General features: G+C 55.1%; 2 protein-coding genes and 1 long non-coding RNA gene across 3 annotated transcripts; 1 reads left to right on the forward strand and 2 right to left on the reverse strand.

Moving 5' to 3' along the window:
- Positions 2096–6366, forward strand: WBSCR27 (Williams Beuren syndrome chromosome region 27). Its single transcript, XM_018041076.1, is given in 7 exon segments — positions 2096–2153; positions 2447–2564; positions 3078–3206; positions 3415–3550; positions 3930–4022; positions 5987–6116; positions 6118–6366. Coding segments are annotated over 6 exon segments (795 nt in total). The 5' UTR covers positions 2096–2153; position 2447; the 3' UTR covers positions 6308–6366.
- Positions 7255–8983, reverse strand: CLDN4 (claudin 4). The gene has a single exon (XM_005697785.2). It carries the CDS (start codon positions 8718–8720, stop codon positions 8091–8093), a length of 630 nt encoding a protein of 209 aa, XP_005697842.2. The 5' UTR covers positions 8721–8983; the 3' UTR covers positions 7255–8090.
- Positions 13343–22330, reverse strand: LOC108633927. Its single transcript, XR_001917297.1, has 2 exons — positions 22259–22330; positions 13343–13902 (listed from the first exon to the last, which is right to left on the reverse strand). It is a non-coding gene; the product is annotated as an uncharacterized LOC108633927 (long non-coding RNA).

The following is a 22330-nucleotide window of genomic DNA, read 5'->3' on the forward strand; positions in this document are numbered from 1 at the left end:
TTTTATGGGCTAGGTAACTTCATAGGCTAATGAGTGGGAAGATTATTCCAACTATTTTGGATAAGGGGAGGAGATTTCCAGGAATCGGGCCACTGTCCATTTTAGGCCTTTTATGGTCAGCCTCAGACCTGTCATCTCACTGATGGGTGTGTCATATAGTCTATGCCAGTGGCTCAGAGGTTAACACATCTGCCTACAATGCGGGAGACCTAGGTTCGATCCCTGGCTTGGGAAGATCCCCTGGAGAAGGAAATGGCAACCCACTCCAGTATTCTTGGCTAGAGAATCCCATGGAGGGAGGAGCCTGGTAGGCTACCATCCACAGGGTCGCAAAGAGTCGGACACGACTGAGCTACTTCACACATGCATAATGAATTATACAGTTCATTGTGGGTTCATGTCCCATTTGAAGCACAGCTGGGTTCATGTCCCCTGTGAGGCACGACTGGGTTTGAGGATGAGATGGTTGGATGGCATCACCGACTCAATGGACATGAGTTTGAGCAAACTCCGGGGTATGGTGAAGGACAGGAAAGCCTGATGTGCCGCAGTCCATGGGGTCACAAAGAGTCAGACACAACTGAACAACAGTGAATTACAATGAGCATGTAATGAGGCTCAAGGTCTGCTGGAAGTTAAATCTTCTGCCATCTTGGACCTAGTGGGTTCTAACCAGTTTGTCATGCCTTCGACAGCTATGTCATCCTTTTAAAAGTTGTGCCCTGCCCCCTTGCCCTCCTGTTTCATTCAGTTCATTCAGTCGCTCAGTCGTGTCTGACTCTTTGCGACCCCGTGAATCGCAGTACGCCAGGCCTCCCTGTCCATCACCAACTCCCGGAGTTCACTCAGACTCACGTCCATCGAGTCCGTGATGCCATCCAGCCATCTCATCCTCTGTCGTCCCCTTCTCCTCCTGCCCCCAATCCCTCCCAGCATCAGAGTCTTTTCCAATGAGTCAACTCTTCAGATGAGGTGGCCAAAGTACTGGAGTTTCAGCTTTAGCATCATGAAGGCAAATACCATAGGATATCACTTGTATGTGGAATCTAAAATATGACATCAATGAACTTATCTACAAAACAGAAATAGACATACAGAACCGACTTGTGGTTGCCAAGGGACAGGGTGGGATTTGCAGATGCAATCTATTATCTATAGAATGGATAAACAACAAGGTTTTACTATATAGCACAGGGAACTATATTCAACATCCTTTGGTGGACTATCATGAAAAAGAATATGAAAAAGAGCATATGTATATTGTTGTTGTTTAGTCACTAAGTCGTGTCCAACTCCTGTGACCCCTTGGACTGTAGCTTGCCAGGCTCCTCTATCCATGGGATTTCCCAGGCAAGAATACCGGAGTGGGTTGTCATTTCTTTCATACATACATACATACATACATATATATCATATATAAAATAGTTACTGTAGTAGACAAATACTAAAATCTCAGTGGCTTAACAATATGAAAGTTTATTTTTTGTTCATGTTACAATGCTATACAGGTTGGTAGAGAGGACACTGCCCCACACAATCTAGGGCCCAGATTCCTCCATCTACAGACCCACTCTTCTCTGGTGCTTGGAGCCTGCTCCATAGCCAGAGATTGTGGGTTCATGTTCCATCTGAAGCACAACTGGGTTCGAGTCCCAGTCTGAGTTGTTTGGTTTCAGCAGCACTAGACACATTTCAAGTGCTCAACAGCCATTTGAACAGCGTGTATTATAAAACAATGCCGTCATCAGTTCTACTGGACAGCCTCGCATGGATCTTGGTGACTATTCTAAAAATGAAGGCTGATCCTACGTCCCTCTTTGTCCCGCTGGAATTCTAAGGCTCCTACTGCCTAAAAGCTGATGTTTTGGGCAAGCATAAACGACGTCAGGAGCCGGGAGGAAAAAGAAATACACCTCCACCGGCATAGCATCTGTGAGGATTCTGGGCTCTTTTCAGGCTGAAGGCGTTCCCAAGAACTTTGAACTCATTGGCTGGTGGTGGAGGGACGGGTTGCCAACGCTTTACTCTGACTGGGCATTTTCCCTTAGCGGAAAACCAATCATTGAGGGAGATGGGGGCGGGGCCAGGCTCGCAGTACAGGCCCCGCCCAGCGTTCCGGAGCCCACCCACCTCCCTGGCGGGTCAGATTGGCGGTGAGTTCTGACCACCTACGTCTTAAGGGCCCTTCTACCCTGGAATCCCTCTCACCAAGGCCGATTGGGAGACGAGGGCAGGTCCTCCCCCTGGCCCCCACCGCGGGAAACACCCCTTCCGCAGCCCTTTGCCCCCAGGTGTCCAGCCTCGCCCTCTCTGTGCTCAACAGTTCCCTCCTGTGAAATGGGATTCCATTGTTCGCCGGGCAGAGGCCGCGTCCTGACAGCCTCCTCTGCTGCGCACGAGGGTGGGAGGGGGTTAGAGCTTGAGGTGGGCCATGTTCCCACAGCAGGATGGCGGAGGGCAGGAGCCTGCCTGAGGTGCGTGCGCTGGTTGGGGCTTCGCATGGCATCACTGACCTGGCCCACAAGCTTCACTTCTATGACCAATGGGCTCCGAACTATGACCAGGTAAATCGGCCATGTCCTCACCTCTGCTCTCCTCCGCTCACCTGGCCTGTTTTCCTGTCTGTAAAGCCGGAATAGTAAGCCTAGCATCATCCCAGGGAGGTGAATGTGAGAGTGAAGTAAGATTTGGGTGCAACCTCCAGTCCTGTCTGCTCTCCATTTGACTCCTCTTCAGCCCAACCACAGTGGCCCTGCCCTCTGATCCTCTTCCAGACTGGCAGCCCCTAGAGACCAGGAGCCAAGACCTCACCCAGGTACAGGAGTCCAGGCAGAGGAGCTGCCTGGAAGAGGTGCCGTGAGTGATCACAATGAAGTAGACAGTGATGCCAAGGCCCACAGAAAAGGCCCGTTGGCAGAGAAAAGCACCTCACACCTGCATCTCCCCTCACTGTAGTTCCACCAGATCCTGGGCCCCCAGCACACACATACAGCTTGGCTTGGCTGACTCTACCCCACAAGAAGGGCCCCTGAATGCTGGAGCATGGGGTGGTGGCTGGCTCAGCATTCTGTCCCCAGGATGTGGCTGCCCTGCAGTACCGTGCTCCCCGCCTCGCAGTTGACTGCCTCACCCAAGCCCTTCCGGGTCCACACCACGCTGCCCTGATCCTGGATGTGGCCTGTGGCACTGGCCTTGTGGCTGCAGAGGTGAGGCCACCCCAGACCCCCTTCCCTCCCGTCAGCCCCTACTTCTAAATTCCTACTAACCCAGCCCCAGATCCCCACTTGCCTGCTCAGACTCACTGTTTCTAGACACTGGGGCCACATCCACCGTGGGGCCCGCTGTCCTCCCCGAGGTGCGGGGACCCAGCTGGGAGGTGGCAAGTGTGAACTGTGAGTGGGTCCTCCACCCCAGCTGCAGGCTCAGGGCTTCCGCCAGCTGCATGGGGTGGATGGAAGCCCAGGGATGTTGGATCAGGCCCAGGCCCGTGGCCTCTACCAGTGCCTCAGCCTCTGCACCCTGGGCCAGGAACCACTACCCAGCACTGAAGGTACTTCCCCTCCCTCCTTGACAGCCCAAGGCCCACCCTCTGACCTAGCCCACCTGACAGCTGACAGAGTCCCTTCCTTTTGCCAAGACGCCATCCCCCTTGCCTAGCCCTCCCCAAGTCCCCTCCCACACCGAGCCCCTCAATCTCTCATTGAGGGACAATCTCTCATTGAGATGCTTCCTCTGAAACCTCCATCCCATGACCTTATCTCAGTCCAGGACTGAGCCACAGCTGCCATATGGCCCCAGGGATCATGGTCCTGCAGACCCCAGCAGCAGGCCTGGTCCCTCTCTAGTCCCCACCATGAACACCGTCCTCCAGGGTGGTCTGAGGCCACACTGAAGCCAGACCACCACACCATATCCGCACGCCTACACAGGGACCTTTGACGCGGTGCTGATGGTGGGTGCCCTCAGTGACGGCCAGGTGCCCTGCAGCGCGATACCTGAGCTCCTGCGAGTTACCAAGCCAGGTGAGAAGCAGCCCATCCAACCAGCCCACGCACACCTTCCCTTCTCCACAGGCACAGACACAAGCCTCAGAACCCCTCAGGCCAAGCGAGGTGTGGGGTGGGGTTGTGCCTGGGGTCACACAGCCTAGCATCTCAGCCACCAGCTTCCAGACCAGGCTCGGCCTCAGCTGCCACCATCAACAGACCCAGGTGGTCAGCTTGCCTCTCAGCCACTGGGAAACCGGAAACAGCTCCACTCCTTTTTGGCCTCTGTACCCTCACCAATAAGCAGAGCGCCACAGTCCCTTCCCCACAAGCGGTGCAGTGAGAATTGGGTAAAGCAGTGTCTATCAGGGCTTCCTGGTGGCTCAGACAGTAAAGAATCTGCCTGCCATGTGGGAGACCTGGGTTTGATCCCTGGGTCAGGAAGATCCCCTGGAGGAGGGAATAACTAACTACCTACTCCAGTATTCTTGCCTGGAGAATTCCACAGGCAGAAGAGCTGTAGTCCATGGAATTGCAACAGCTGGACACAACTGAATGACTTTCACTTGCTCACTCGGTGTCTATAAGGCCTGCATTTCAATCCTGGCATGTAGTAGGGGCTCAGTTCAGTTCCCTCATCTTCCAGCTTCCCCACTAGTCTCTTTCACTTTTGAGGCCTCAGTTTTCTTATCTGTGAAATGGAGCTGATAGATATAAGCCCTTTTCTATAAACTCCGTACACGGGGCTGGTGTGCGGGTGGGGATTGTGGTTACTGTGTTCCTACTGTGTGCCTTACCCCATGGGAGCCTCTGGACTGGGGAGAAGGTACACACACACCCTACACTCCCTGGGAAGGGGCCAGGGGAAAAAGACCAGGCTGGAGGTGGGCCCCAGGAATGTGGGTGTTCAATCCTCTGAGAATTCAGGGAAGAGAGGCATCTCCCACTTCTGGCATGAGGGGGTAACACGCAGGTGCACAGTCTAAGCAAAGTCCCAGGCAGAAAGGAGAGTGATGAAGTATGAGGATTCTGTGGTTCAGACCCGGCTGAAGCACAGGATCTGGAAGCCCGAAGGTGCCCCATCCCAGCAAAACCTCATCTACTCCTGCCTGCTTCACTGTCCCCAGGGCCCAGCAGGGGCTGTGGTTAAATCAGGGCAGGTCTGGGCAGGCTTACCCTCAGGGAACCACAGAGGCTGACAGAGGCAAGGACATTGTGTTGGGGTCAGAGAGAGAGGTAGTGATCAGGGTCAGGGGGACAGGAAACTTCCATCACCTGAATCAGTAAGGAGACCAGGCCACCTCGCCCAGCCTGGGCTTGCCAGACCCCTTAGCTGGCCAATCTGCCTGCCCATGGTCACAGGCTCTCCTGCTTCAGAGCCTTTCGTCTACAAAGCTCCCTGTCCACCAGTAGCACCCTGCTTCTCCTTACCTCCTCCTCCAGGAAGCCTTCCAGACCCCTGTCTCTCCTGAGTATATCTGAGCCCGTGCTGGGCATACAGTAGGTGCCTAGAGAAGACCTGGAGGGACGAGGTCTCTCATTCATTCAGCCAGTGCTTATTGAGTGTGCTGGCCTTCCTGTGAGACAGGGTAACCTTCGTCGCTTTGCAAGCTGGGAAACTGAGGCGCCAAGAGGTGAAGGGACTTGCTCTAGGTCCAAAGCCCATGAGCGTTCAGACACAACCATACCCTCCAGCAGACAGACTGGGTGAGCAGTGAGAAGGTAGCCCCCTCTGTCAAGGGGATTCAGCAAGAATTCCCAGTGGAAAGGATGCTTGAGCCTTGAAGGGTACATAGAAGGCCATCAAGCTGGGGGAGCAGAAGGTATGCCTGGCGGAGGGGTCAGTGAGCCCCAGAGGCTTGGAGATGGGAAACAGCTGCCCTGGATTCAAAGCTGAGCGGACTTCCGCCTGTGAGGATGTGAGTGGGAAGGAAACAACTTCCCTGTCCCTGGCTCCTGCCCTCCCCTCACTCGTCTGCTCCCCTCCCACCCCTCCCCAGGTGGGCTGGTGTGTCTGACCACCAGGACCAACCCATCCAACCTGCGATACAAAGAGGCGCTGGAGGCCACCCTGGATGGGCTGGAGCAGGCTGGGGCATGGAAACGGCTGGAGGCCCGGACTGTAGACCGGTGGGAACTGGCCACCTCCGAGCTCGAGGTGGGGCCTGGCACCTCCGACAGCGACGGCTTCATCTCCGGCATCATCTACCTGTACCGGAAGCAGGCGGCGGCCCAGGCTGAGGGAAGGAGGCCCGGCCCCCGGCCCCCAGCTGGCTTCTGACCCTCCTGTGGCCTCAGCCTCTGCTTTGCCTGTAAAATGAAGCCAGTGAGTCACCCCTGCCCCCAGGAGAGCTGTGCCTATTAAATGAGACCCAAAGTGGGCATCGCTGTGGTTTTTCTCACCCCCCGCCAGAGTGACGTCTGTCCCAGTGGGAGACAGAGAGAAGAAACAGGACAAAGAGGGCCCCCACCCCTGGCTGTCACTGGGCCTTGCCACGCCAGGGCCACAGGCGTGACTCCAGGACTCCTCCCAGCGTGGAGGGCCCCCTCCCTCTAACCCGCAGACCAGGAACCCATGCTCACACATCTGGCCAAACACTTTCACGTGTCCTGGGTTCGGTTTCCTCATCTCTAAAGGGATCGGAATGCAGAGTGGAAGATCTCAGGGCGTAGCTTGGAGGCTGCCCCAGAGCTGGGCAGGTGAAAGGGCCTGGGTGACTAGGCAGCACCAGCACTGGTGGGGATGTGCCCAGGGCCGATGATAACTCCTCCATACAGGAGTCACAGGAAGGCTTCATGGAAGAGGAGGTGCGGAGCTGGGCCTTCAGGACTAACAGGGTTCAGAGGGTGGAGGAGGGAAAAAAGACATTCCAGGCTGAGGGCAGGGACAGCCTGAGCACAGGCTGGGAGAAAGGATCTGGAGGGTGAGCCGACCAGCCTGGCTGCCCAGACAAACCTGGAACAAAAGTGGGAGAGGGCAGGTGGCCCAACCCCCAGAGCTGGCTGTTCTCACCTGTCCTCCCTTCTAGGGTCCCCAGCACTTGACGAGGATCCTGGGCTTTACACTGACAAACAGAGGGCTTGAGCAAGGTGGCTACAAAGGTCAGGGCCAGTTTCCATGCCTCACAATCCCCCAATATCAGTTTTGTTAAGTCTTCCCACCCCAGCCACTCCATGGCGGTCCTGCCCCTTACAAACCCCCTGCCCAGGCCTCCAACCCCGCCCCTCCGCCCCATGTCCACAACTGAAATCAGATCAATACAGAGAATTCCTGTGCACAGGTCCCATTTATTGTAGAAAATAATAGCAATTACCGTGACAAATAGCTTAAATTACAAAACAGAAACCACGTAGGAGGCAGGGGAAAGCCCCAGGACTTCCTGGGATGGAGGGCCAGAGAAAAGAGTGTTCCCCCTGCTCTCTCCAGGCTGCCAATGACCTTGGCAGGGGCGGAGGATCCAGAGGTGGCCAGGGTCAAGGGGCCGGGGGCCACGGTCAGGGGCTGGAAGGGGTGCAGGCAGCTTGGGCCACCTCTATGGCCTCCTCCCCCACCACTACCCAAACCAGTTTGTAGTACCTCCACCCCTCCCCTCTAAACCTGTCTGTCCACTCTGTGCAACTAAGCTCCAAGGGCAGGTAGGTGAGCAAGGCGGCCGTTCTCATGGCCCCAGGTTTCCATGGGCAAGACCCGGCCTAAGCGCTCACTGGCCCAGCCAGAGAATGCTGGCAGAGGGGAGCAGGGAGGATTGAAGAAGGGGGACGGTGGTCCACGCGGGCCCCTTGGTCCACTGAGCACCCACTCGGAGGCAGAGCCCAAGCAAAGTCAAGGCTGAACTGTCCTGGCCAGCAGGAGCCAGCCCCCTGTATCCACAGCCATTCAGAGGAGGGTGGGCCAGGAGTCTCTTTCCATTCCTCCTTGCTGGTGTTGGAGGTGGCTTTGAGAAAGTGTCCGAGAGGGCCAGGAGGCTCTGGGGGCTGCTGACCCGGTCCCCTGCTGCCCATGGCCGGGCCATCGGCCTAGGGTCACAGATTTGCAGTGAGCTCAGTCCAGGGAGAAACAAAGACGAAAGGAAAAAAAATTTTTGAAAAGTCAACAGTAGTGCCTTAGACGTAGTTGCTGGCTGGGGCGGAGCGGGCGGCGGAGTACTTAGCGGAGTAGGGCTTGTTGTTTCGTGGCGGGCAGTTGAAGCAGAGCAGGGTCCCCCCAAGCATCAGCAAGCCAGCGGCGGCCCAGCCCACGTAGAGCGAGGCCCCCATCTCCCGCTTCTGGCCCGAGGCTACCAGGGGGTTGTAGAAGTCACGGATGACGTTGTTAGCCGTCCAGGACACGGGCACCATTACCAGCAGGCCGGCCAACAGGAACACCACGCCGGCCACGATCATAATCTTGGCCTTGGGGCTCTCATCATCCACGCAGTTGGTGCACTTGCCGCCCACCACCGACAATAGCACGCCAAACACGGCCAGGATGATACAGATGACGATGAGGGCGCGGGCCGCCTGCAGGTCCTGCGGCAGCGCCAGCAGCGAGTCGTACACCTTGCACTGCATCTGGCCGGTGCTCTGCACCACGCAGTTCATCCACAGGCCCTCCCAGATGGTCTGCGACGTGACGATGTTGCTGCCGATGAAGGCCGTCACCCGCCACATGGGCAGCGCGCAGCTCAGGATGGCGCCCAGCCAGCCCAGCACGGCCAGCGCGATGCCCATCACCTGCAGCCCCATGGAAGCCATGGCTCAGCGTCGGCGAGGAGGCGGGGCGCGTCTAGGACCTGAAACGGCGCTGAGGACCTGCCTCCGGAGGCTGTAGGAGTCCAAGAGCCGCAGACGGCTACTTCACAGCAAGGCCTTACACCGGGAGGAAGTCCGGGGGCAAAGCCAGGCGGAGCCGCTCAGGCGTCTCTCCCGAGAGAGTCAGAGGCACAAACCCAGCGAGTGTGACCCGACCAGTTCCCTTCCTGCCAACAGCTGCCACAAGCTCGTGCGCTCAAAACTGGAGCGGTTATATGGCGCTCCGCGGGAGGGGCGGGGGCCGAGGGAGGGGTTTCAGTCCCTGGAGCCGCCCCCTGACCAGTTCCTCTAGATTCCTGAGCCTGCCAACAAAGGGACTTTCAGGTCCCAGCCCTGGGCCCCTGAATCACGATCCAGTCTCAGAGGAAACTGCCCTTTCCCCCTGCCCCCAGGCCCCTGCTGAGGTCACCCAGGAAACAGACACTGAGTCACAGCCTCTAAGCACCTGGACATCCCTGAGGGGCCGGAGGAGGAGTCAGGCCCAGCCGGGTTTGGGGACCTGAAGAGAAGGATCCCCACGTCCCAGGGCTCCCTCATTCCAGGCTTCCATGGATGGACGGGGTGGGAGTGGAGGATTGTGTGACCACCTTCAGGGAGAGGGTCTGAGGATAGAGTCCTGGAAATGCCAAAGAGCAGCCCCACCTTGGTTAGTGTTGGCAGAGTCTGTATCAGCTTCATCACTGGCCTGATAATTATTAATAGCTAAGAGTCTCACCAGCCACCATCCTCACCTGAGATCTGGACATTGGCCTGGTGAGGTCCAGTTTTAAGGAGCAAGGGGCTGCGGGGGGCCCCGGACTCCTGGGTCCCTCACCTGCCCTCCTCCTCTCTCACCACCATCACTTGGCTTCCCAATCCTGCGGAGGATGGGTGTTGGAGGAGACACCTTTTTGGCCAAAGAGAGAAGGAAGCCTGCGCCACCCCACCCCCGGACCCCCAAGATCAGAAGTTTCAGCCAGTTGCTGCTGGAGCTAAGCTGGCTTGGCCAGAAGTAGGTGGTGGGGGAAGTCAGCAAGAGAAAGCCATGGGTCAGACTGTGGGGACTTCAGCCCAACAAACAGGTGTTTACTTAGTGAAGATACACAGAGCGGTCCTCCGATAAAGCCAGAGTGGGAGCAAAGTCCCACGAGACTTTGAAGGGGAGGGTTAAATCAGATGGAGTTGGAGGTGGGGTTGCCAGGGAGAGGGCCTGATTGGGAGGGGGAGCTGCCTGGCTCAACTCCAGGGGGCACTGAATTCTTGGGTTGTGCAGCAGAGGCCTCTGAGGACAGAAATCTCCACGGAGGGGTCCCCCTGGAGTTGGGCAAGGCAGCCAGACTAGGGGAAGGAGAACAGAGAGAGGGGACAGCAAGGACAAAGGTGCCCGAGGTGGGGAAATGCAGCTAGTTCTGGGAACCAGAACAGATTCAGAGGAATCCAGTCTGACCGGAGACAGGGGGTGTGGGGGAGGGGCCAGAGCAAAAGAGCCAGAAATCTCTGCCTCGGGCACTGCGGAGCCCTGGGCTGTGTGCAGAGGCAGTGGATGCAGGCTGAGCGGCTCCCTGGGGGACTTCTCCAGTGGTCCACTGGTTAAGACTTCGCTTCCCAACGCAGGGGGTGCTGGTTCGATCCCTGGTCAGGGAGCTAAGACCCCACATGCCTCCTAACATAAAACAGAGGCAGTATTGTAATTAATTCAACAAAGAATTTTTAAATGGTCCACATTTTTAAAAAAATGAATAAATAAAAGAAGGGGGAGTCTCTGGAGACAGAATGAAGATGAAAGCGGGCAGAGGACCGGGAAGGGCCTGATTCAGGGCAGAGGACTTTAGGAACCTAAAGAAGCAGCCATTATGGAGGTGAGAGAGAGTGGCTGGGCTCATCCTGGCTGGATCAAGGGCACCCCACGTGATCCACGTGTTGCAGAGCTCCCCACGTGCTGGGGAGCTCATCCCAGGGGCCAGGGCTCCCATTAGTCCCCGAGCCCCCAGCATCATCCAGCCCCATGCCTGACGCCCTGGGGCAGCTGGGTGTATAATCCAACCCAGACAGTGTTCCATGAGCTTCCTGAAAGAGAGCTTGCGTGATTTGGGTGGAAGCCTTCTGTGAGCTATCTGAAGCGTGCTGATGGCCCATGGAACCGCAGGGCTGGCAGGGATCATCTAGCTTGATGGAGAAGCTGAAGTCCTGTACTGTGGTTGACTGTAAACACTTCAGTCTCCCCTACAAGGCTGGGGGCTCCACCGGCCAGCAGCACGCTTCAGATAGCTCACAGAAGGCTTCCACCCAAGTCACGCAAGCTCTCTTTCAGGAAGCTCAAACAACACTGTCTGGGTCAGATTAGACACCTAGCCTCCGCCCCAGGGCGTCAGACTTGGGGCTGGACGATGCTGGGGGCTCCTGAGGATATTCAACCTCAGAGCTCAGTGCCCGGTTTGACACGTACTGGGTGCTCAGTAAGGCAGGAGGCATTATTCCGGTTCCCCTCCCCCGCCCTCACTCCCAAGCACACACAGCAACACAAACAGGGATGGTTTCTGCCAGGACCACGCCTTGCTGGCGTTTTCCTTACAAGGCTTTGAGGAACGGCACACAAACAGGCTGTGGACTGAGCAACAGAGATAACTGCCCTTTGAGATGCATGATAAGTGCTTCTCTGGGATGACCTCATCACAGCCTGCCCATCAGTGAGTCGGGCAAAGACTCTTACTGCCTCTGCACAGACGGGTAAACTGAGGCCCAGAGAGGGCTGGGGAGGGGGAGAGCTTGCCCAACATGGGGTGGGCCGGTCTTCCCAGCCCTTCTGTAAGGTTTCTGCCTACAGGAGTGAATTGGCCAGATGGCCAGACCTTCATTCACCCCACGACAGCCCCCGCCAACTTCCGGCTCTTGTTCTGGGACACCGTCAGCTGGCACTTGGAGAAGCAGGAGTAGGGGTGGGGAAGCACACAGGCCCTAGCACTTTCTACGTGTGGCCCAATAGAAGTGACTAAGAAGCTGTCCTTCCCTACCCAGCTCAGCCAAGCACATCAGAGGTGGGGGAGGGGCTGAGAGCTAGAGGGGTGGACAGCTGCAGGAGAGCCCCAAGCAGAGGACGAGCCCACAGCGAAGGAGGGATGTGAGGGGGAGTTGGTAGGGGGGCTCTGCGGGGGAGCTCAGGCAGAGCTGGAGGTGCCCAGGTATGAAAGAGAATCAGGAGCCGGTCCTGGGGGAGCCATGAACCCTCTGCACATGAGTGGAGCTGGAGATATATTTGTTGATGCTTCATTTATGCCAGGAGACACTGGCTGGGTCCCTCCCAGGAAAAGGAAAAACACCAGCGAAGCCAGAACACTTCTGCTACACCCACTCCGGCTCCCCAAGCCTGGTCCTCCCAACAGCTTAGACAACCTTTCACTGTGACACTTTAATAATGTGTCTGCCATTCACCACTTTTGCTTTTGAGGCTGGGAGGGCAGGGTTAACACTTACTTCTTTTTCTTTCTCCCAACAAACACTAATTTTATGCCAATAGAATTGTATCTTACACTTGTTGAGTCGCCAAGTCGTGTCCAACTCTTTTGTGACCCCATGCACTGTAGCCCACCAGGCTCCTCTGTCCATGGGATTTTCCAGGCAAGAATACTGGAGTGGGTGGCCATTTATTTCTCAAGGGGATCTTCCTAACCCAGGGATCAAACTCGCATCTCCTGCCTTGGCAGGTGGGTTCTTTACCACTGAGCCACCACATGCTGTTTTTTTTTAATCTATGATAATCCTCTTTCCCAACCAGATCGTCTCACCCATCCCTGCCCATAACCTCTCACCAGCCCTGTGACCTCGGGAGAAGCCAGCCCCACATCTGAGCATCACCTCTCTTTGAAAACTGAAGGCGTTAGCACCTCCCCCAGATGTGAAATAAGATGAGGATATGAAAATGCTTTGTGAGCTGAAAAGCTTGGGGAGGAAAGAGCCAAGTTCGTGTCCTAAACCAACAGCCCCTCAGCTCTGGTTCCACTAGGACTTCTCAGACCAGGGTCCCCAGGGGCTCAGCCAAGTCTTTGATCACAAACACACACAAGCGCGCGTGCGCACATGCATGCACAATGCTCGTGCCCAGCTCCCTGAGTGTCCCTGGGAAAGGGACAGATAAAGTGTCTCATCCAACCCTAAGGCTCTCTGCTGCCTTCTGAACCTTCTTTGTTCCTCGCTGGTCTGTGCGGGTCCGCCAGACCCCTGCCAGGCATCCAGAAGAATCTCTGAAGGTCGAGCAGACCCAGGTCTCGGCCCCTTCACTCATCTTCTGGGACCTGGAACTCCAAAGCCATTAAGTCAGTGTCAGCTTAAAATCATTCTTCTTGGGACTTCCCTAGCCATTCAGTGGTTAAAGACTCCACGCTTCAAATGTAAGGGGTGCAGTTTCGATCCCTGGTGAGGGAACTAAGATCCCACATGCTGTGCAGCTTAGCCAAGAAAAAAAAAAAAAAAGGTTTATTCTTCCCCTACCAGACATAACGTTTTGATCAGTATAAAACTAAATGGCTTTTTTGAAGGAAAAAAGAAGCAGTTTCACTCTCAGCTGAAAAATTAGTCTAGCTGAAAGTTGGTTCTAAATGACTTGTTTTTGCAGGAGTTCATTAACTTCTCTGCCCACGGACACAAGTTAAGATCCTGTTGTTTTTTAACCACAGACAATGTCATTAAGTTAAAAATTTGTTTAAGCTTCAGTAAATAATCTGCAAAGGGGCGTCCTAATTCCCTGTGAGTATAACGATTGTGCCACTGAGTCACTTGTGAACCATCTCACTGGATTGTCCCGGAAGCAGGATCTCTTAGATGCTTTCAGCAAACGGGTGTTCACGTCCAGACCCAGGCCGCTGTGCGCTGGCCACCTCTTGATGGCTCTAGCAATGATGGAGATTTCAGCAGGGAAGGCCCAGCGCTGGCTGGGAGGGCTGGGTCCCCAGCTGGTATTTCTGGAATCGGGGAGCAGAATGTGGTGCCTTCATAGCTCTCACCTAAGACGACCTCAACCCTCCTTCAGTTGAGTCCCAGCTCTGTCACTACCAATTATGTGATACTGGACAATAGATTCAAACTTGCTCAACCAATTTTCTCATCCAGGCAAGCAGGACGACAGCATCTCCCTCTGAGACTCTGGGAGGCTCTGTGAAAACAGGGAATCAAGGCCCACTTAGTCCACTGAGATTCTTCTGGCTGCCCTGACAAGGGTCTGGAGGGCCCAGCCCAGGCCCTAGAAAGCCACAGGCTCTGGGCTCAGAAGTGGAGGCCAGGCCCTCGGTTGAGAGGGTAGTCCTTCCGCCTGCGGCCTGGCAGCCCACACCAGTGGCCATCCTCCCCAGTTGGCCCAGGAGGGGGTAATGACAGGCCTGGTTGCACAAGAGGCCCAGCTGCCCAGCCTGGCCGGACTGGCTGAGCCAGTGCTGCCCCCAGGCTGGGCCCCATGTGCGTGGAGGGAGAAGGCAGGGGTGGGGTGGCATCTCCAAGGAGGAGAAGCAAGGCCTTGCTGCTGGTTACAGTCCCATAGTCCAGGCAAGGCCGGCACTTCCGCTCATGCAAAGATGAGGGGTGGGGTGAGGGTGGAGATGGGTTCAGAGAGAGAGAAAGAGAGAGTGCATGCAAGCCAGGTGGGGCTGAGTGGGGGTTTCAAATGCTCTGAATGGGCTTGGTGAGAGAGATGGGCTCAGATTTGGGGAAGGGTTCTGTGAAGGGGAGGAGACTGAAAGACAGGGTGAAAATGAGTTTTTAATTGTTTTTCGACCCCAGGGACTGTAGCCCGCCAGGCTCCTCTGTCCATGGGATTCCCCAGGCAAGAATACTGCAATAGGTTGCCATTTCCTCCTCCAGGGGATCTTCCCCACCCAGGGATGTAACCTGCCCCTCCTGCATCTCCTGCCCTGGCAGGTGGATTCTTTACCACTGAGCCAGCGGTTTTTAATTACTTTCCATTAAATTAGTCCTCCTGAGTCGAGCTTCTGCCTGGCAGTTTTAAAGAGCCCGTATTTATGCAAGACTGGAGCCATCCCCACCGTCCCACCCTGATGTCTGCTCTTCACAAGCTGTCCCCTACTTCTCAGAGGGGTCCATCGCAGGGACAGGAGAACTCCTTCCCCCGCACCCCACCCCATCCCTCCCTCCTGCTCCCCCTACCTCACTTCAGAGCAACCCCTGTCTCCTTGTTGTAAGATTTCTGTCTTCCAGAGGCAGATGAAGAAGAGGACCTAAAGGCCAGGGGATCCCTGAGGACCCAATAACCCTTTGGAGGGATCAGTCCTGCCCAGTCCATACCTGCCCACCCTGACCCCCCAGCCAGAGAACCCTCCTTCCAACCAGGTCTCTCTTCCCACTGGTCAGCAAAAGTTGGGCCAGGTAGTATGCTACGTGCCTTAGTATTATGACAAGTTATCATATCTCACTACAAAACCACGCAGGGCATTTCAGAGATGAAAAAACTAAGGCTCAAAGAACTCAGGTGACATTCCAGGGCCACAAAAATATTGAGAACAGTGGGGAACTGAGCTGGTGCCTGACCCTGAGGTCAATGGATATGAATTTGAGCAAACTCCGGGAGATGGTAAAGGACAGGGAACCCTGGTGTGCTGCAGTCCAGAGTCGGACACAAATGAGCAAATGAATGACAACTGACCTTGAGACCCCCCTGATCTACACAGACAATTCCCTAGCCCAGAGAAGCCACTCTGTGTGGTCCGTGGAAGAGCCACAGTCAGCAGCATCTTGAGGCCCCAGGCAGACTTCCTGGAGGAGGGAAAAGGGGAAGGAAGAGCTGTGAAAGGCAAGTAAAAACATGGGAGTCTATGGAAAGGAAAGAGTTCTCTAAAAAGAGGATCAGGGGAGACTAGGGGGTGCCTTTTGGGGGGCTTGTGGAGTCTGGAAGGCAAGTTGGGCACATCAGGAAAAACCACTAGTACCCAGCTCAAAGTTTGGAGGCTCAGGGGAGTCATGGACAGTCAGGGGCAGGCCCAGCTAGTTGTGACTTCTTAACTGGATGGGAAGAGACATGGATGGAGCCTTAGGACATTATGGGACATCTTGACCCCACAGCAGCCCTGCTGGCCCCAGGTCAAAACAGACTGAGCTCTCCAGTGGACAGAGCCATGGGCTGCGGTCCCCTTGACTCACTTCCTCCTCATCCCTCCAGTGGAGACCCCTGGAACATGAAATGAGAACTCCATGGAGACCCCAGAGGACCCTGGAACCTAGCACGTTTTCCCTCCCAGCAGCCTGGGCAGCTTACACCTGATGACTCTGCCTTACAAAAAAGCTATCTCTGCTTCCATGATACACTGAGATGAAGAGAGAAACCAGTAGGCCAACCGGGGTACTCCCAGGTAGGTAGCCAGTGAGTCAGTGGTGACAAGCCAGGGACCAAACCAGAAGTCTAAGGATCACGAGTGGCGCCCCAGCCCCAGGTGACTCAGTGATCATAGTAATTGCACTCCCTTCCTGGCGAGAAGGCCTGGGAGCCTCCAGCCTTCTGGCCCCTCCAGCCTTCCTCCTGTTCGAGCGCCTCCAGGCATGGATGGGGGAGACGCCACCCACATGTCCTGACCCCTGGCCCACTTGGGGCCTAGTTCATCGGGCAGATCTTTGTGCTACTGCCAGGTATACCCTCTGACCCAGCCCTCATTCTCTGCTGGCTCCCAGTTCTGGATCAGTCTAGCCCTGGGGAAGGGTGCAGCCGGCCCCAACCTGCCCCATCAGCTGGGAGCAGCCACGCTTGTGGTTAGTTTGAACTTTTTTTTCTTTTCAATGTGCTTTTTATAGCAGGGCTTAACCTGCATGGTTTGAGCTTGTGTCGTGGGCCTGAGAGCTCACGCAAGGCCCTCGGTCCCACCCTCCCTTCTCCACCCGTCCACTCCCTGCCTCCCTCCGATGATGCTGAGGGACTGCAGGTGCCCGGGGCGCTGGCCAGCTGCCACCGGCTTCGTGTCACTGCCCCTCAGCATCACCCCACAGCTGTCTACCCCCAGGGCCCACTGAGACCACACACATCGGCATGAAGCTGCCCCCCCACACGCGTGTGTACACCAAGTGTCCCATGTGTTTATTTTCTTTTAACCGACCTCATTCCAGCTCTTTGCCACGCTGGCTAACATTTCTTCGATATGAAGCAAATGTTCTCAACCTCAGATCTTCCTGCAGCTCCATCTCTGATCAGGGAAACTCAAGACATCCCAGGACATCGAGAGAAATGCTTTCTTGAATCATAAGTAAAGGCCAAGCACTGGTTGCCCTGGAAACCTCCAAGCTCCAGTGTGGATGGCCCCTTCAGGGCCTGGGGCTCAGTGACCTCCCCGGCCATGCCCAGGCATCAGAAATCACTGGCCAGGAACCTTACAGTCGTCAACTAAAAGGTGAATCCTGTGAACAGTGCTGGATGCACATTAGGAGCACACAGTAGGAACTTTCTCTGATATCTGACAGGGCACACTCTCAAGTCACCCACACCGCATAGTCATTGCTTCCCAATGGAGGAATCTCTCCCACATCCATTCCTCCTGTCCCCAGTCCAGAATACCAACTCCTAGCGCTTCTTGACCTTGGCCTTTCCCTCAAAGTCAAGCTCAGGAGGACCTTGACTCTTTTTCCACCCCACCCCAGTCCCAAGCCTGACCTATTGCTGCTGGGAATGGGGAAGGGGAGAGAGCAAAGGCAAAATGACGTGGCAATAATCACTCACACACACTCACACCAGCCGTTATTTCCTCATCCTCCTCGCTGGCCTCCTACAGGCTTCACCCTGCATACCCACTTGCTCCCAACCCCAACTCACCCACAGAAGTATAACCCAGGCACCAACAATCCTTCCCCTGTACTAAAGTCTGGCCCAGCCTTCTCCACATTCATATCCTGAATCATATCTGTATACACCAGGCTTCCCTGCTGATGGGGAGGTGGACCCTCCACCCATCCCATGTAACTCTGTGGCCTGGGACCTCCCTCTGGGATAAATCTGGCACAAAATGACACCCCCTCACCCCGGCTCTTTCCCTTCTCTGTGCTCTGGACAGTCTGGGGAGCTCAGGCCTCATTATATTATTATTAATTAACAATATATTATTAATAATAATATATTAATAATAATACAATATATTGATAATGTATTATATACTAGTATCTATATTATTAATAATAATAGCTACCTGAATGTTCACAGCAGCACGATTCCAATAGCCAAAGGGGAAACAACCCAAGTGGCCATCAGAGGATGAACTGATCAACCAAGTGGGCAATATTCATTCACTGGAATTATTTTTCAGCCATAAAAAGGAATGAAGTGCTGATATATGCTACAACGTGAATGAACCTTGAAAACACGCTAAATGCAAGTGTCAGACAGAAAGGTCACATAGTACATGATTCTGTTTACCTGAAACATCTAGAATAGGCAAATCTAGGGAGACAGCAAATAGATGGGTGACTTAGGGCTGGAGAGGACGTGGGGTAGGGTCATAGAGGGCACGGGGTTGCTCTTTGGTATGATGAAAATATTCTAAAACTGACTGTGGTTATGGTTGCATAACTCTGAATAGATTAACAACCATTTTATTATGCACTTTAAATGATTGGATTGTATAGTATGTGAATTATTGGGTTGGCCAAAATGTTCGTTCAGTTAGTGAACTGTTGTCGCTCACTTGCTAAGTTGTGTCCCACTCTTTTCCACTAAGTTTTCCTGTTCTTCAGTATCTGGAATTTGCTCTAACTCATGTCCATCGAGTCAGTGATGCCATCCAGCCATCTCATTCTCTGTCACCCCCTTCTCCTCTTGCCTTCAATCTTTCCCAGCATCAGGGTCTTTTCCAGTGAGTTGGCTCTTCCCATCAGGTGGCCAAAGTATTGGACCTTCAACCTCAGCATCAGTCTTTCCAATGAATATTGAAGGTAGATTTCCTTTAGGACTGACTGGTCTGATCTCCTTGCTGTCCAAGGGACTCTCAAGAGTCTTCGCTAGCACCACAGTTTTACATTGCTTAATAAAGCTCTTGGTGAAAATGAAAACTATGTCTTTTTTTAATATGTATTATTTTTTATTTGGCTGCACCAGGTCTCAGTTGAGGCACATGGGATATAGTTCCTCGACCAGGGATTGAATCCAGGCCCCCTGCATTGGGAGCTCAGAGTCTTAGCCACCACACCACCAGGGAAGTCCCCAAAAATATGTCTTTTATTTTTACTTAAAACCAAATTGAAATTTTTGGCCAACCCAATTTATCAGGAGAGCTGCTCCAAAAATAATAATGATCACTTGTCAAATGTCTATCAGGTGCCAGGAAGGCCCCACACAACCTCTGTTACCCTGCACAACCCTGTGATGGATAATAGGAATGGATTTCTGCCCCAACAAAGCCAAATTCATGTGAGTCTTTTTTTTTAATTCACTTAACTGGCTGTTCCAAAAAGTTTTCCTTTGTCTATTTTAAAAAAATATTTTGCTTTTATTTATTTGGTTATTCCGTGTCTTAGTTGCAGCACGTGGGATCTTTAGTTGCAGCATGTGAACTCTTAGTTACAGCGTGTAGGATCTAGTTCCCTGATTACATATGGAACCCAGGTCCCTCTGCATAGGGGGTGCAGAGTCTTAGTCTCTGAACCACCAGAGAAGTCCCCTCTTTTCTATTTTTGATGATTGGAGCCCTTAGCGTGCATGAGTGCATGATGGAATTGCGTTTTGCATTTTTATTTTTCTTTATGTATTTGGTAAAAGTAGCAAAGCAAGTACCTGGAGATATATGCTGAAACAATCTCCTTTGAAGAATTCAACACAAGTAAAAGATAAATATTTCAAGAGGAAAGAGGAGCGTTTAAAACAGTGGATCAGTAAATCATTTCTAAATTAAACAAAACTGGAATTGAAAAATACATAGGTTTCCAATTGGCTGCTGCTGTTTTTCTTTGAAAAATAAACATTGAAAAAGGGGAGGGAGGGGGATATCGTCCCAGTCTACTAATGTAGAAACCAAAGCTTAGAGCATTTAAAGTGACTTCCACCAGGTCACATAGCTCATGGAGGCAGGATGTGAACCCAGAACTGTCTGAAACCACAACAGTGTGTGTAACCACTGCAACAAGCATTAAGACTACTCAAATTTGTTTGTTTTCAAGATGTGACTGAACCCGGAGCTTGCTGGAGCTGGAGAGAAACTCAGAAACCGTCAGGTCCTGTCTTCAAGGGTTGCCAGTCCTGCTCCGGACCCGCAGGAGCGGTCAGATGGTGCAGGGCTGGGGTAAAGAGTGGGGGGACCTAGCAGGATAGTGGAAATTCAGGGTGCCTGTCCTAGGCAACTTCCCTTCCCCCCACCCCCTGTCCAGAATGAGCTGGGATGCCCAGCCAGGAGACAGATGCCCTGGACGTGGTGCCACATGCCAGAAGAGGGTAGTGGGGTGGAGGGGGACACAATGGCTGTGTCCCTCTCCGCACCTGGCCCTCTCAGGTGTCGCCCCCATGTGTTTGCTTATGGCCACTGTAGCCTCTGAGGCATACTCCCCCTGTGGATGGGAATTTCAAAAATTCCAGCTGCCAAAGGAAGCTTCCCAGGTGGCACTAGTGGTAAAGAAGCCACCTGCCAATGCAGGAGATGTGAAAGATCCGAGTTCGATCCCTAGGTCAGGAAGATCCCCTGGAGGAGGGTATGGCGACCCACTCCAGTACTCTGGCCTGGAGAATCCCATGGACAGAGGAGCCTGAGTCAGACATGCTTGAATCGACACGCACACAAAGGAAGGTGGAGGAATGAAGAGCTGTGACCATCAGAAAAGTGATGAGGCCATGCAAGGTACCCCTAAGCTGGGGTTCAGCGAAGGGAAGGGGCTCAATGGTGAACCACTAGGATTTACAGATTTTTTTCACTCTGATGATAAAAGCTGATCAGTGCCGTATCCATGGCAGAGGTTCATCTTCCCCAGGGAGGGTCCAGCTGGACAGGCCTGAGGTGGACGCCCTTGAGTGTCTGCGGAGGGCAGAGCCAGTGTGGCTGAGGCCCTGAGGCAGAGGCCGGGGAGGCGGCCATCCGGGGCAGGACTGTGAGGTCCACCGGCAGGGAGTAGCCCATAACTGATGAACGGCTGCTGCCCCAGCAGCAGAGGAGGGCCCCCCAGTGGAGTCGGGCGTTACTGCAGCCCGCCTCTAAGTCCCCAGGGAAAGCCCAGGTGCCGCGCGGGGGTCTGTCGGGTCGGATGGGGCGGGGGCGCCTAGACTAAGGGCTCCGACCGACCCGAGAACCAGGGGCCCCGGACTGAGGAGGAAGACTTCTCTCGGGCCCTCCACGGAGGAGGGTGGTGTGTGTGGGGAGGACGAGTAGGCAGGTGAGCGTGTGCCTGTGCGAGGGGAGAGAAAGAAGGGGAGGTGAGGCAGGGGCTGTCCAGGAGCCCCCCGGGGTGATGGCAGCCACAGCCCCCTGGTCTCCTCTCCTCTCCATCCAGCCCCTGGGCCTGGGAAGATGGCGGGAACACTGGCCCTCATGTTCGTGATGCGTTGGAGAGCCAGCCAGACGGAAGACAAGCTGGCACAGGCGCAACCCATCGCTGCCCTGAGCCCCGCCCGCCCCCGATTACGCCCGTGGCCCCCCAGGGAGAAAGAGCTTGATGAAGAGACGAGGTGCAGAGAGTGGACTCGGAGAGGGGTCCTCGTGAGGGCAGGGGTCCTCGTGAGGGCAGGGGTCCTCGTGAGGACAGGGGCCTCAGTGAGGACAGGGGGCTCAGTGAGGGGAGGGGCCTCCGTGAGGGGAGGGGCCTCCGTGAGGGGAGGGGCCTCCGTGAGGGGAGGGGCCTCCGTGAGGGGAGGGGCCTCCGTGAGGGGAGCGGGGCTCCGTGAGGGGAGGGGGCTCCGTGAGGGGAGCGGGGCTCCGTGAGGGGAGGGGGCTCCGTGAGGGGAGGCCTCAGTGAGGGGAGGGGGCTTCATGAGGGATGGGAGGGGGGCCTCAGTGAGGGGAAGGGGCTTCGTGAAGGAAGGGGGCTCAGTGAGGGGAGGGGGCCTCAGTGACGGGAGGGCCTCAGTGAGGGGAGGGGGCCTCAGTGAGGGGAGGGGGCCTCAGCGAGGGGAGGGACTCAGCGAGGGGAGGGGAGCTCAGTGAGGGGAGGGCCTCAGGGAGGAGAAGGGGGCTCAGTGAGGGGAGGGGGCTTCATGAGGGATGGGAGGGGGGCCTCAGTGAGGGGAAGGGGCTTCGTGAAGGAAGGGGACTCAGTGAGGGGAGGGGGCCTCAGTGAGGGGAGGGACTCAGCGAGGGGAGGGGAGCTCCGCGAGGGGAGGGGAGCTCAGTGAGGGGAGGGGAGCTCCGTGAGGGAAGGGGGCTTCGTGAGGGAGGAGCTCGGTGAGGGGAGGGCTCAGTGAGCGGCGGGCCTACGGGAGTGGGACCGAATATTCAGGACACAGAAAAGACCCGGGAGAGCCGGAGGGGTGGGTCCAGCCCTCTGTGTCCTTTCTGGGCGGCGCCCTCGTTTCAGCTCCGAGGCAGCCCCCGGGCTAGGTTTCAGCCACCTACCTGAAAACGGAAGAGGCTTGCGCAGGCCTCTTTATGGCTTCTGGCGAAACCTGGCCCCGGGGACAGGGAAGA

This window comes from Capra hircus, chromosome 25, assembly GCF_001704415.2.
Source record: "Capra hircus breed San Clemente chromosome 25, ASM170441v1, whole genome shotgun sequence".
Taxonomy (NCBI): domain Eukaryota; kingdom Metazoa; phylum Chordata; class Mammalia; order Artiodactyla; family Bovidae; genus Capra; species Capra hircus.